Below are 13,068 nucleotides of genomic sequence, written 5' to 3' on the forward strand. Positions count from 1 at the left end.
GTCAAAGATAAATGGAAGGTTCTGATGGTAAAATTAAGGCAGATTGCGAAACGAGATTGGGGAATTAAAGGACACGCATTGCGTCTCTACTGTAACTGCATCTTCTTGGAAATTATTTCCTATGATGCTGAAACTTGGGGATTTCGCGCTAACAAAGTTGTGATTATTAATCAACTGCAGCAGGCTAAAGATCTGCTCTTCTTTTGATGTCACGGGCTTGTAAAACTACGTCCACTACTGCCTTACAGGTCCTACTTGGCAAACTCAAAATTCAGTACAAGATACAATACAGATACCGTCTTTTTCATTTGAGAAGGAATATCGTTCTATCCTTTGGTGGTGTTCAGCTCAACCTAGAGGAAAGTTTAAATAGTGAAAAGAAGAGACTGCGTACTCATTTTGTCTCCTTGTGGCAATAGGACTGGCTTCTTCTTCGGTCGGCTCTGTAACGAGGGAATTTTTTCCTGAGGTGAAAGAGTTTCTCAAAAAGGATCTACTCTGGATGTCACCGAGTCTATGGAATGTTTCTTCTAATTGAACATGGTAGCTTAATAAGAAGTTGTTTAAATTTGGTCTCTCTGATACTCCCCTTTGTCTTTGTGGAGCTGTTGAATCTGCTGACCACGTGATCTTTGATTGGTCATCTTATTGTGATTTTAGGACTGGAGTCATCAGTTCCAAACTTTTCCCCGGCTGTGAAAAGGGCCTTGGTGCAAACGGAAAATGTTTTATCATCTTAAACTATTTTGCTGGTAGAGCTTTCAAAAGAGTTCCTGCACCAATCAGTGTCTCCTTAATTGAATGAGAACTTCACGGTTATACTGAACTCTGAAAATTCAAGTTGTTCAAACTCCCTGTTAAGCAGTCAAGTATGTGGACATGTGGACATGCGTTTTTGTAAAGGGCGGCTCCTAGAACGTGAGTTCAACTCCGCCTCGTATCTCTGTGAAGAACAGTATCACTACAAATGGGCCAGATGTGTGTGACGTCGGTTTGTGTGTATTATGTGTGTGTTCTGTTGTTATGTTCTGGCCACTTGGCTACCCAGAAGCATCAGTCACCTGGACAGATGATTCTGGGTACTCGTCCACACCACGGGAAGGTGGGCCAGTCCCAATGGAGCACGTACTGTCTCGATACGAGACTCTGAACCACCTGATGTTGCCAAAAGGTGGGCCAGATTTCTCTGGGGGCCCACTCCAGAGAGGGAAAAAAAAAATAAAATAAAAAATAAATAAATAAAATAAAAATTAAACTAAAAAACAGAAACAAAATGTATTTCCCGTGGTGCAAAAAAAAAAAAATAAATAAATAAATAAATAAATAAAAATAAAAATAAATAAAAAATAGAAAAATAAAAAATAAATAAATAAAATAAAAAAAATAATAATAAATAAATAAATAAAAAATTTAAAAAAATAAATAAATAAAAAAAAATAAAAAATATAATAATAAAATAAATAAATAAAAAAAATAAAAATATATAATAATAAAATAAATAATTAAATAAAATAAGAAAAATAAAATAAATTCCCTGTGATGAGAAAAAAAAAAAGGAGAGCTGTCTGGCACCAATGATAGTCCACATCCCAGTTGTCAGAACAGAGCACGAGTAAAAAAAATAATAATAATAATAAATAATAATAATAATAATAATTAAAGAATAATTAAATAATTTTAATCCCACAGTGAAGAGGAAGATGTAAGTCGGGGTGCCAGCAGAGAGAGAGTAAGAGAAAAAAAAAAAATGTGAGAGTGGTTATCTATCCTGCACAGAGGGAAAAAGAAGAAAAGGTGAGCCAAGGCTGCTCCTAGTTCCAGGGCAGGACCCGGAAACAGTGCAGAATGCAGGTTTGAGGAAAGCAGTCAAGTATATGCATCTTCGTGATATACTTGACTGCTTGGTGTTTCTCTGCTTAGATAAGTCTTTTGTCCTGTTTACGCTGTGCACTTTGATCCGCTACGCCCTTTTTGCTCTCATGGAACAGATTGTTATTATGGAAAAGATGTGCTCATGAACTTTCACCTTGTTTGGAAGCTACAGGTGCGTGGCTTATGAACTTTCAGCTAGTCTGGAAGTCAAGTCTGTTGTGTAATTGGTAATTGTTGCAATATTGCAAATATTCTACCATATCTCTTATAAATTATGTAATTTTTATAGTGTAAATATTGTTGTTGATTGTCTTGGTTTTAACTTACTGCTTGGAAAACTCGTGCTTGTGAACTTTCACCTTTTGAAAGCCACAAGAATATGGTGTATTTGTAATTGCTGTTGGTCCCTGAGAACTGGATTTAATGTGTAGTTGTATAGTATATATATTGTTTGGTTGGTCTAGCTTATGCCCTTGGATTAAGTACCAAATATGCGTAATCATTAATTAATGTATGCTTTCTTATGCACTTTCATTCTGGAAAACATAAGTGAGTCTTTCATTTGCGAACTTTCACTTCTAGAAGTTGCAAGTCGACTGTGAAGATTCAGTTTTAAATTCCTGGGTATTAATTAGAGGTCGATGTAGTTGCTCTGCTGTCACTTAATCCTAAGGTCAATCATTCTTTGGTTTAGTAACTTATTCTGCTGATAATGTCACTATTATTATTACTGTACCCTTGTGCAAGGTTTGAGTGTGGTATTTGCATAATTTAAACTAATTAATTGTGCTGTATATGCTTTGATAATGTATTTGATGGTTATGTTTAATTAGCTTTGATGACTAATCACACTGAAAGTGTTGTGATAAAGTTGTTATTGAGATTTCAGCAATATACTCTATTTTCAACTTCTTGCTCTACCTTCTGTTCGACCTGAAGATGTATTTAAATATATTTAACCATTCTACTGGCCAGTTAAGATGATCTTTATTTTTATGAGTGTTAACCTGTTAGAATTTGTATATAGAACTACAGATATTGATTGTTCTGTAGATAATTTTGGGTAGTTACATAGTTACTCTGCTGTGTGACTTCCTTTCTTAATGGGCATGTCAATTTTAGGCGTACACTCCTTCCGTGTACTATTATATATAAATAATTAGTTACTTATTTATACACAATTTTCTTCACCTACATTAATTTTATCCGGTAACTACAAGTTATCCTGGGGCCTCTGACTGCGTTAACAAAATTCCAGGCAATTTATTTAACTAGAAAATTTAGTGAGACAATTGACAATACACATGAAAAATTTTGCATGTTTAATTATAGAAACCGACTTAAATTCATAGAAAATTTATCACAAGAAAACTTTTCCATATTACAGATGTTCCTCATTGGGATAGACAATTACAAGTCCGTTCTATATCTCATTCTAAATTGAATTATATATAGTTCTTTTACGACATCAAACTTGTTTATCCAGCTACCTCCTAGGCTAGTCAAATTTATCACAGTTAGGATTTCAGAATGCCTTTCTCCCTTTTTTTGGATTATTTCCTTGACTAGGAATAATAATACGAAACAGTACTTTCAATAACTTTCGTTTCTCCGAGTTTTTGGACCAGCTCCTCGATCTTCCAGCACTTTCTTTAATAGCTTCCACATCAGATTCTTTGTTATTATCCAAGATTCTCCTCGACCAAACTCACTTTAATGTGGCCTATTCATACTAAACTGCCCACTTACTTTAAATTTATCTACTCTCTTGGAACTTCTCTCGACTACTTCCCAACTTGCCACCGAACCAGTCCTTATATATCCGAACTTTACCTGAATTTCAATCTGACCTCCCCTCAGTAAGTCGAATGTTCACCGTACTTCAGAGAATAATGGTCTCGCCCTTAAATATTTTCCTAATGACTATTCGTAATCCCATTACAACTGTTCGTTGCGTCTATAATTCTTGTTTACTGAAATTTTCTAATTATACAGAATGTTCCCATATACTTTATTATTATCTTAATTTATATAAAAATTATTATTATTTTTTTAAATAAGCTTAAGATTACACCGCTAACTGACGTGATGTTAAACTGCGGCTAATGGGGGAAACCCTGGGGTCCGCCAATCAACAAATGAATAAAATGTAATGTGAGGTTATCTAAACGTTAACATCCTCAACATAGACATCAGACTTGCTGAAATCAATAATTATTGAAAACGTCTGTCCGGATTTTTCGTCCAGCAAACAGAAAATCGACATCAGAACACCAGCAGTTACAGACAGTACATACGGAGTAACATGGTCTTATGCTTTTGCTGATGTTTCTGATGCCGTTGCTGATGCTTCTAAAACTCTACCCCAACAACAACAACAACAACAGCAACATAAATTTATCCCGTCCAAGAGAGCAACGTAACTTATTAATAAATCTTCCAAAAAAATAGAAGATCAAAAGGAAAACCTTTGGGAAACCCTCCATGAATGAGACAGGTCGAAACAGCGGGATCATTCACAGTTAAAACAGAACTATTTTAACCGGGGACCCTTTCAATAAAAAGAGTACATCGTGTTCATTTTTCTTAAGGGCATCCCTATTATGTTAGGGATGCTTACTTTCCACAGAATGCCTACTTTCCGGTATTTATTCATCTATTTCTTGTTGGTGGAGAACTCATCCTGCTGTTAATGCGGAACAAGCACAGAATAAATTTCCCGAGCTCTTCTCCCTGACACTTGCAACTTCGTTTTCTTACGCGAGGAGAAGTGAATTGAACTTACCTAGCCATCGTGCACAGTGAACTCAATTCAGAAACCTTTTCGTTAAAGATACATGTCAACGGTGTCCACAAAGTCGGATTAATTAACACCGCCAGAAGGGCCGCGACAAATTTCTTTACAAAACTCACACACGCGCACACACCTGTCTCTGGTTAGCACTTCCTGTTTCTGGTTAGCACTTCCCGTTTCTTTTTACTGCAGAGAAGTATATCTGTATGGATATATTTATGTATACTATGGTAGGGCGGCTCCTGGAACATTAATTCAACTCTGCCTAATCATTCTGTATAAATGCAGGTCACTATAAAGACTGTGTGTGTGTGTCTCAAAAAAAACTATTATTTTTTAGACCACCCGAATAATTAATCATCTGTGCCATTCATTGTGTATTAAGCAATTGTGTATTACACAATTGCTTGTGTTCTCTGGTCGATTTGTCTGTTTCGCTGGACGAAAATCCCGAGTTTCCGGAGGGAAAAAACCTTGCTATCTACGCCTGAGACCGACTAACTTAGCCACGGAGTGAAAAAGGTGTCTCAGTTGCTGTGATCTACGATTATGTTGTTCTCGTTCTTATCCAGCCACTTTCCCCCCAGCGGACGGCAATCCCAATTGCTCAAGGCACCAACCCTGGCACCCGACAATGCCACATGGAGGCGGGCCGGGAACTACTGCGAAAGGCTATTCAATAAAGAATGGTGATAATTTTTTTTCACAACATACCTTTATTAATCATCCATATTTTGATAGTCCTTTTCAAAGTAATCTCAATTTGATGAAATGCTCTTACTCCAACGTTTCTGCATTCTTCACAAACATGGTTGAAGCATTATTTTGGCACGTGCTTTAGAATCGCCTCCGATGTCTCTGCAACTTCTTCTGACGATTGGAAACGTTTTCTCGCAGCTGCTTCTTTAACTTTGAAAAAAAAATCGTAGGGTGCAAGGTAGGACGGATGAGGAACACATTTCAAAATAATGTTGGCTAAGTTCTCGATGACAGTATGAGCAATGTGAGGTCTCGCATTGTTGTGTTGCAGAATCCACCCGCCTGCGTGCACTTGTGGTCGATTAGCCTCGTTAAACCTTTCTTCTTCTCGGTGTTGCCGATGACGTACACTTAAAAACAGTGTTTGTTGCTTACTGTCTCAACATCTAAAACATCTCAGATGTTGTTGAAGGGTAAGCTAGATAGGGGGAGTCCTCCATTGATCAAGTATCGAGGGCACCCATTAAGCATCATTCCACAAATAAGTATTTAGGCATCTTGATGACATGTTAAGTTTTGTGCATCATGTAAAGTACATAAAGGAAAAGTTTATAGTATAAACCAAAGATATAATGCTCAATCAACATTGATATCTATATTTTTAAAAGAATAAGAGTTTTAATGTGATACGTAGAACACTTGAGTATGATACTCTACAGAAATGAAAACGAAAACAATTTTTAAAAAAATCGAAAATCTTACAGTAATAAATAATTAACAATAATTGAAAATCAAATGAACACAATTAAAAATCAATTTAAAGCAATTAAAAATTAAGTAAAAAATTAATTTAACGAAAAAAATGCAAAACGATTTTCCTTCCTGAAGATGACAATGCTTTTCGACCGTATGTCGTGATCACAGGAATGAAAATTAGCGAATAGGGGTGAGTATGAAACTTAAATAGGAATTATTTGTCTTCGCGCATGCGAGTTAAGGACCACGAGTCGTAGATTAGATCTGGCAGGCGAAACATTAACAGAATTCTCACGTAATTTCATTTCGACGGTTTCTGCAATTAATAGTCTCGGATAATTACGTTGGACACTAAGTATTTTTGCCTCGTTAAATAAAAAAGTATGTTTTTCATCAACGGCATGAAAGGCTAATTCTGCCGCTGCTGTACGAGAAGCACGAACTGAGGCCGCATGTTGTGATTAACACGAAAATTCAGAGGAAACCGCGTAGAACCCTGATAAGAAGAGTCGCAATCACCGCAAGAAATGTTGTATATAGGTCATTTATTTGTGTTACGAACGAGGAAAAGACAGAGCGATTGTTCAGTATAGTGTGTAATTTCCATATTGGCTTTGCTACAATTTTAAATTCGGTATCTTTAAAGAATCTGTTAAGCTGTTTGTGCCACCGTTCAACATATGGGACAGAAATGCCAACCGGGCTAACCGGGTGGGTAAAGTGTCTGCCTGGCAACCCAAAGCTCGCGGGTTAAAATCCCACCTCGGGCTTGGATCAGAGTAGAAAATGCAAAACCCTTGGGAGGTAAAATATGCCTACAGAAGCCGATGCGCTAACAAAAAAAAAAACAGGGACAGAAATAAAATATTTTTTGATATTACTGTTGTTGGTTGGTGTATTTTTTGTATTCTATCCTTAGCTTGTATCCTAATTCTGTCTATTGTAGCAAGGGGATAACCCCTATTTAAGAATCTGCTGGTTAATATTTGTACTTCTGAGCCCAAAGCAGATTCCGTCATTGTATATTTATAAGCATTGAGAAATTGATTAAAGAAAATCGATCTTTTGTAGGTGAACGGGTGATAGCTGTTATAAAGTAGAAGCATACCGGTGTTTGTAGGCTTACGATAGATGTTAAATTGGATTTTATTTGCGTTCCGAGCAAGCGTGAAATTCAAAAAGTTTAATGATTTTGTATCCGTATCCTCCCTCTCCAATGGAAGGAGAGGGAGGATACGGATAGCTGTTCAAATAATATTCATTCTAGACTTGAGTCTAGAATGAATATTATTAAAACGAATGACTAGAACCTCGTCTGAATACCTCCCATAGTATGTGATACGGGGTCGAAAAGGTGTCAAATGTATATGTTCAATCACTCAGAGGTAGATCTCCGATATTAGGCCGCTCAGGCTTCATCCCATTGGCAAACCAAAAATTTGTTTGTATACTTTGTCTCGAAAGGTGATATAGTTGGCTTCAACTAAGAGTTTAATTAAGTGAAAAATTTCCTTAATAGGAAGCTTCGTATAATTAATTGGTATCGAATTATCATTTAACATATTCCAAAGAATATTTTTATTATTATTATTGCTCCTATATTATTTCTTCCTAATTGGGGGTTCCACCACGTGACGGGTATTGCTACCAAGTACACAGGGTAGTTGTTGTTATGTCTGGTGTTACTGTTGGTCGAGGAACTCTCTGACTATCCTACAGGTGTTCAGGATTGCGACTTTCTGGAGTTCTTGTAGGTGATAGCTGGGAGACCTATTGCTGCTAGGCTGTTGTGTAGGGTCTTTAGCACCATACCGCTGGTCCATACTATGGTCTGGTCGAGATGGTCGTTACTAGTTGCATATGCCACATGTCTTTAATCTCCTGTCTTAGGTTCGAGTACTTCCTCATTTTTCCCCATGAGTTTTCCTAAGATTTCCACTGTTGGGTACCGCTGTGTCAATCAGATAGGTAGCCTTTTCCTTCTTGTCCACAAGGGTTATGTCCTTCGGTCTGTTGTGCAGGATTGTCTTATCCATTATTGTGGCGCGGTCCCAGTAGAGCTTGTGGGTTGGGGTCTCTAGTACTGCATGAGGTTCGTATTTGTAGTACGGTACACTTTCTTCGATCAACTGGTATTTCCTTGCTAGCTTCTGATGTATTATCCTGGCTACCTGGTCTTGTCTATGAGTGTACTCAGTCTGGGTGATCACCTTGCATCCCGTTGGATCGTTTCTGAGGCCAGGTGGCATCGTCGACATGTGTCATCGAACACTCCGTGCTCCTTGGCGATGTATTTGCTATAGCGGAGATGAACTGACGTTCAGGTGCCATCCTACATAAGATACTACACTACTACATGTACTATAGGTCCTGGTGTTAATTACCTGTCTTGGATGGCGAGCATGAATCCTTCAGTCTCGGGGAAGACCGTCCCGCCATGCATTGGAAGCAACTTTATCTATGTGATCTTGATGAAGATCATCAAAAATGATATTTCCTACACTATTAGTTTATGACGTTTCAAGACATTTAACTACGGAAGAAATAGTAGCGGACATCTTTATGTAAAATCTTAAAGATTATGGCTTTACTTTTGAAGAGATTCAGGAAGAGGTGATGTTACGTTTTATCTTCGGTACAAAGACAAAAGTGAAAAATTGGGTGATAGGTTTCTCACCATGATTATTTAGACATATATTAGGAAACGATAGAATTTTCTTGGGATTCTCAGCCCATAAATACAGGAAATTTACAACAGTGACAAAATGTTTCCGATGCTTCGGATTTGGCTACCTCGCGCAGTTTTACGCCCAAAGGACTGTATCTTGCGGTCATTTTTCAGCTGGGGGACGTACATATGCAGATTGCCCCCACAAAGAACAACGCCCGGGATGTATAAACTGTATGGAGAGGAATAGGGACAATGCACATTCTGTAACGGATCCACTCTGTCCAGAATATCAGAAGGCATCTGCTAATGAATAATACACAAATAAACAATCTAAATTACAATAGATCTACCAACAAATACCTCCTAAAAATAATGCAGGTGAATGCGCAAGTTCACGTTGCGTTGCAGATGAACTAAGAGCTTCATGTTTGCAGGATATTATTATTATTATTAAAATCCGTTTATTAAAAAATAGTAAGTGTTTGCTTTCACCCCTTATACACAGCCGACCGGCTAGAAGGGTGTACAAAATGCAAGAATTGCAATTATATACAATATAAGAAGGGTGTACAAAAAGCAAAAATTACAATTATTTACAGTATTTACAATATAAGAAGAGTGTACAAAAATGCACGAATACAATTATTTACAATATTTACACAAGTGCGTATATTTACAATATTGTTTACAAGTTCACTCATTGTCAAGATTATAGTTGAAGTAAGCAGTGCGCTTCTGAGATGCTCTTCACTCTGTACTGCTTGCTTTCGGAGTATTTCACAGGGTCTATTGCCAATGAGTTGAAAAGGTTCACTGCGTTGTTTGGGAAGAAGTTCTTCAGACAGCACAGGTTGGATAGTTTAGAATGCAAAGGTAAGTAGGGACTGTCATTACTGCGTCCAGCACGTGGAGTAGAGATAAGTCCTCGAAGACTGGGGGCGTCAATCACACCGGTAAGCATCTGAGAAAGAAGAAGAATATTCCTGGATGCAATGTGAACTCTCCAGGGAGTCATATTTAAGTTGGTATATAACACAGCCCTGGAGATGGTGAAAGCATTGCCCGTGACCCTGTTCATCCATAGCATTACCCAGTACTCGACTGCGAGGAATCTATTTATGTACGACGTCGGAGCAGAAGACCAGATTGGTGATGCATACAATGCGATAGGTTGTAGGCACCGCTGAACGTATCCTCCGACTACATCTACGTTCAGTAACCCCGTCAGCTCTTGTCGAATTGCCCACATCGCCGAGAAAGTCTTAGTTTTCATGGTCGAGAAGTGGGTCTGAAAAGTGAGGCCCTCGTCCCAAGTCAAGCCGAGGTCGGTGTGAGACTTCACTTTCCTTATCTGCACTCCGTTGTGATAGGCTGTGATGTCATTTTTTATTCTCTTTTTTGTAAAGGTAAGTTGAGCTGACTTTGATGCATTTATTTCCAGACCTATTTGCAGTAGATATGCTACAAGGCTGTCAATCAGGACGGAGACTCGCTGATTGGTCAAGTGAGTTTGTTCAGCTTCTTTAGACGTTATGTATAATTTGAGGTCGTCTGCATACGATGAGAAATCAGTATACCTTGCGAGGAAGGGTTCAAGGGCAGCGGCGAACAGTACACAAGATAGGACACCTCCCTGTGGTACTCCTCTCGTTATACTGCACTCCTGTTGGAAGGATTTATAGCTGATGATGAGTTGTCTTGGTGTAAGGATGCGGTTGATGGTTTTTAGCAGGCTTCCAGTAATGCCAAAGTACTTTTCCGGAATGTTGATGAGAGCGGGAATTGAGAGCTTATCATAAGCAGATGAAATATCCAGGAAGATGACGTCTAGCTGAGATTTACTGTTGAGAGCAGTTTGAATTTTAAATAGGGTATCCAGTAGGTTTGTATATGTAGATATATAGGTTTGTATGTAGGTTTATATATAGGTAGATATGTAGGTTTGTATATAAAGTAGACATTTTGGCTATTCAGGAGCCCTACTCGATGTATAGACAAATGGATTATTTATATCACGTTGTTGGATACCCGTTAGTAGCTAGAGTTTTTGCATGGGAATCCAAGAAGCCAAAAACTGCCATTGTTGTATTTAATGGAGCTCTAACTGTAACAGTCATATCTCGTTTTTCTACATCCTTTTCTACCTGAATCCATATTTCTACCCAATTTTTACACTTCTACATGGTTTCTTTATATTGCGCTCCCAATGATAATATTGAGGTACCAATGCATCTTTTGGAAGAAATTTTAAACACTTTTCCTAGTGCAAACATATTGGTTTCAACTAAATCCAATGCAAAATCTCAACTTTGGTTTAGCGAACGCAACGACGCTAGAGGTTCTGTGTTTGAAAAATTTATATTGACTAACCATTGGAATGTGCATAATCTTCCCAACATGACAACAACCTTTTGGAACGTTCACGGACCGTCTAACATAGACCTTACCCTTTCCTCTCCATACTTGTCGCAGCATGTAAAAAACTGGATGGTCTGCCCGGATGTATGCAATAGCGATCACCGTGCTATCACTTTTGATTTAGTATTAAACTTTAGGGATGAAGGTTCTTCAGGTCACCTTCAGGATTTAAACCGCCTCTCTATCAGAACCACGAACGGGACAAAATTTAAGCAAGTCTTGCAACAAGAATTTTCAGATGATAAAATTGCACAATCGAACAGTTTATCTGCAGTAGAATATGCTTACTTTGTGCAAAACACTCTTACAGAGCTTTGACTGAATCCACTAAAAGGAAAGTTATGAGACCTGGCTCCACCCCATGGTGGAATCCCCCGTTATCTGTTTTGAGAAGACGGGTTATAGTTGCAAGGAAGAATTTCCAGAGGCACAGATACTTAACAGAAACAGACGTTAGGCGACTAAAAGAAGTCTATTGTCAATTTGGTAAGAAATATTTCGAAGCTATTGCAGAAGCCAAAAGATCCTCATCGCAGAAACTAGTGTTCCATATGGGTAATTCTGATCCATGAGGATTAATATACAAAATTTGTCGTCACAAACTTGTAACTCCTGAGATATATAGTTCTGTTTACTCTAACGGAAGTCTGACTACTGATTGGTTCTCCACGGTTGAAGCTATTATAGAGAGACTTTTCCCTGATGATCATCCCGAGCAAGACACAACCGAACAAGCTCAGATAAGGTTCGTTAACGGATATTTCAAGGGATCAAATGACACGGAACTATTTAGTCTAGATGAACTTGTACTTGCAATTTCTAAAATCGATCTGTCAAAATGTCCTGAAATGGACTTAGTTGAAAATGCGGCAATCAAAAGATTTCACCAACATTTCCCACATATATTGTTGAATGTATTCAACAAATGTCTATTAGAGGGGACTTTTCCAAATTTTTGGAAGATTTCGTTAGCAAAGATGCTCAGAAAACCTGGAAAATTGGCAACGGATCCCAAGGCATATCGCCCAATATCCGTTCTAGGAAATCTTGGAAAGCTTTATGAGAGATTATTAACTCCTAGGATGCAGAAGGTTTTGGCTTCATGTAATAATTTCTAATTCACAATTCAGCTTTAAGAAAGGCTCCTCCACTGAAGATGCCGTCAAAAATTTGGTGAATCTATGTAAAACTACAGACAAGAAATACATGATGGTTGTTTTTATCGACTTTTAGGGCGCTTTCGATACACTCTGGTGGTATGGTAGAGCGACCTCAGGTCACTTCGAGAGGCATAACGTGATGACTTACTATATCAGGTTATTAGATCTTATTTTTCAAATAGGCAGATAAAAGTCATCTCACAACATTTGATATTTTTAAAATTCATTTCCAGAGGATGCCCACAAGGCTCGGTCCTTGGGCCTTTCCTCTGGAATTCTGTTTTAGACCAATGGTTACTAAAAGAAAGTGAAATTTGCAATAAAATAGCATATGCGGACGATTTAGTGCTTTGCATACCAGGCAGGTCAAGACTTTTGCTAGAAACGCATGGGAAAGAAATCCTGGATGATTTGCTGGAATGGTCTAGAATAAATAAATTAAAAATTTTTGTGACGAAAACTAAAATGATGATCTTTAATAACAAACTGGATTATAACAGACCTCCTAAACTTCATATCAACAATAGCCAAATTCCTTATGTTTCTCAAAATAAATATCTTGGTCTCTTAATTGATGATAAATTTTCTTTTATCCCCAACGTAAAGAACTTAGCTGAACAGATTAAAAGTTTACTGTCAATGTGATTAGGCTCTCCATACAGCACAAAACTTTGGCATTATATTATAAGGCTGTATTT

At 37.7% G+C, this 13,068-nt stretch overlaps 1 protein-coding gene across 2 annotated transcripts in view; it reads right to left on the bottom strand.

Annotated features, from left to right (window-relative positions):
* LOC150083802 (clotting factor B-like) overlaps nt 1-4,711 on the bottom strand; it is a 45,587-nt gene extending 40,876 nt beyond the window's left edge. For both annotated transcript variants that reach the window (XM_090374891.1, XM_090374890.1), the window contains exon 1: nt 4,658-4,711. In XM_090374891.1, coding sequence (XP_090231017.1) covers nt 4,658-4,665 — 8 coding nt within the window. In that variant the 5' untranslated portion in view covers nt 4,666-4,711. The remainder of the gene's footprint in view (nt 1-4,657) is intronic.
* Between the last annotated feature and the right edge of the window lie 8,357 nt (nt 4,712-13,068).

Source organism: Mastigoproctus giganteus, chromosome 6, assembly GCF_048544385.1.
Source record: "Mastigoproctus giganteus isolate SK-2022 chromosome 6, ASM4854438v1, whole genome shotgun sequence".
Classification (NCBI taxonomy): domain Eukaryota; kingdom Metazoa; phylum Arthropoda; class Arachnida; order Uropygi; family Thelyphonidae; genus Mastigoproctus; species Mastigoproctus giganteus.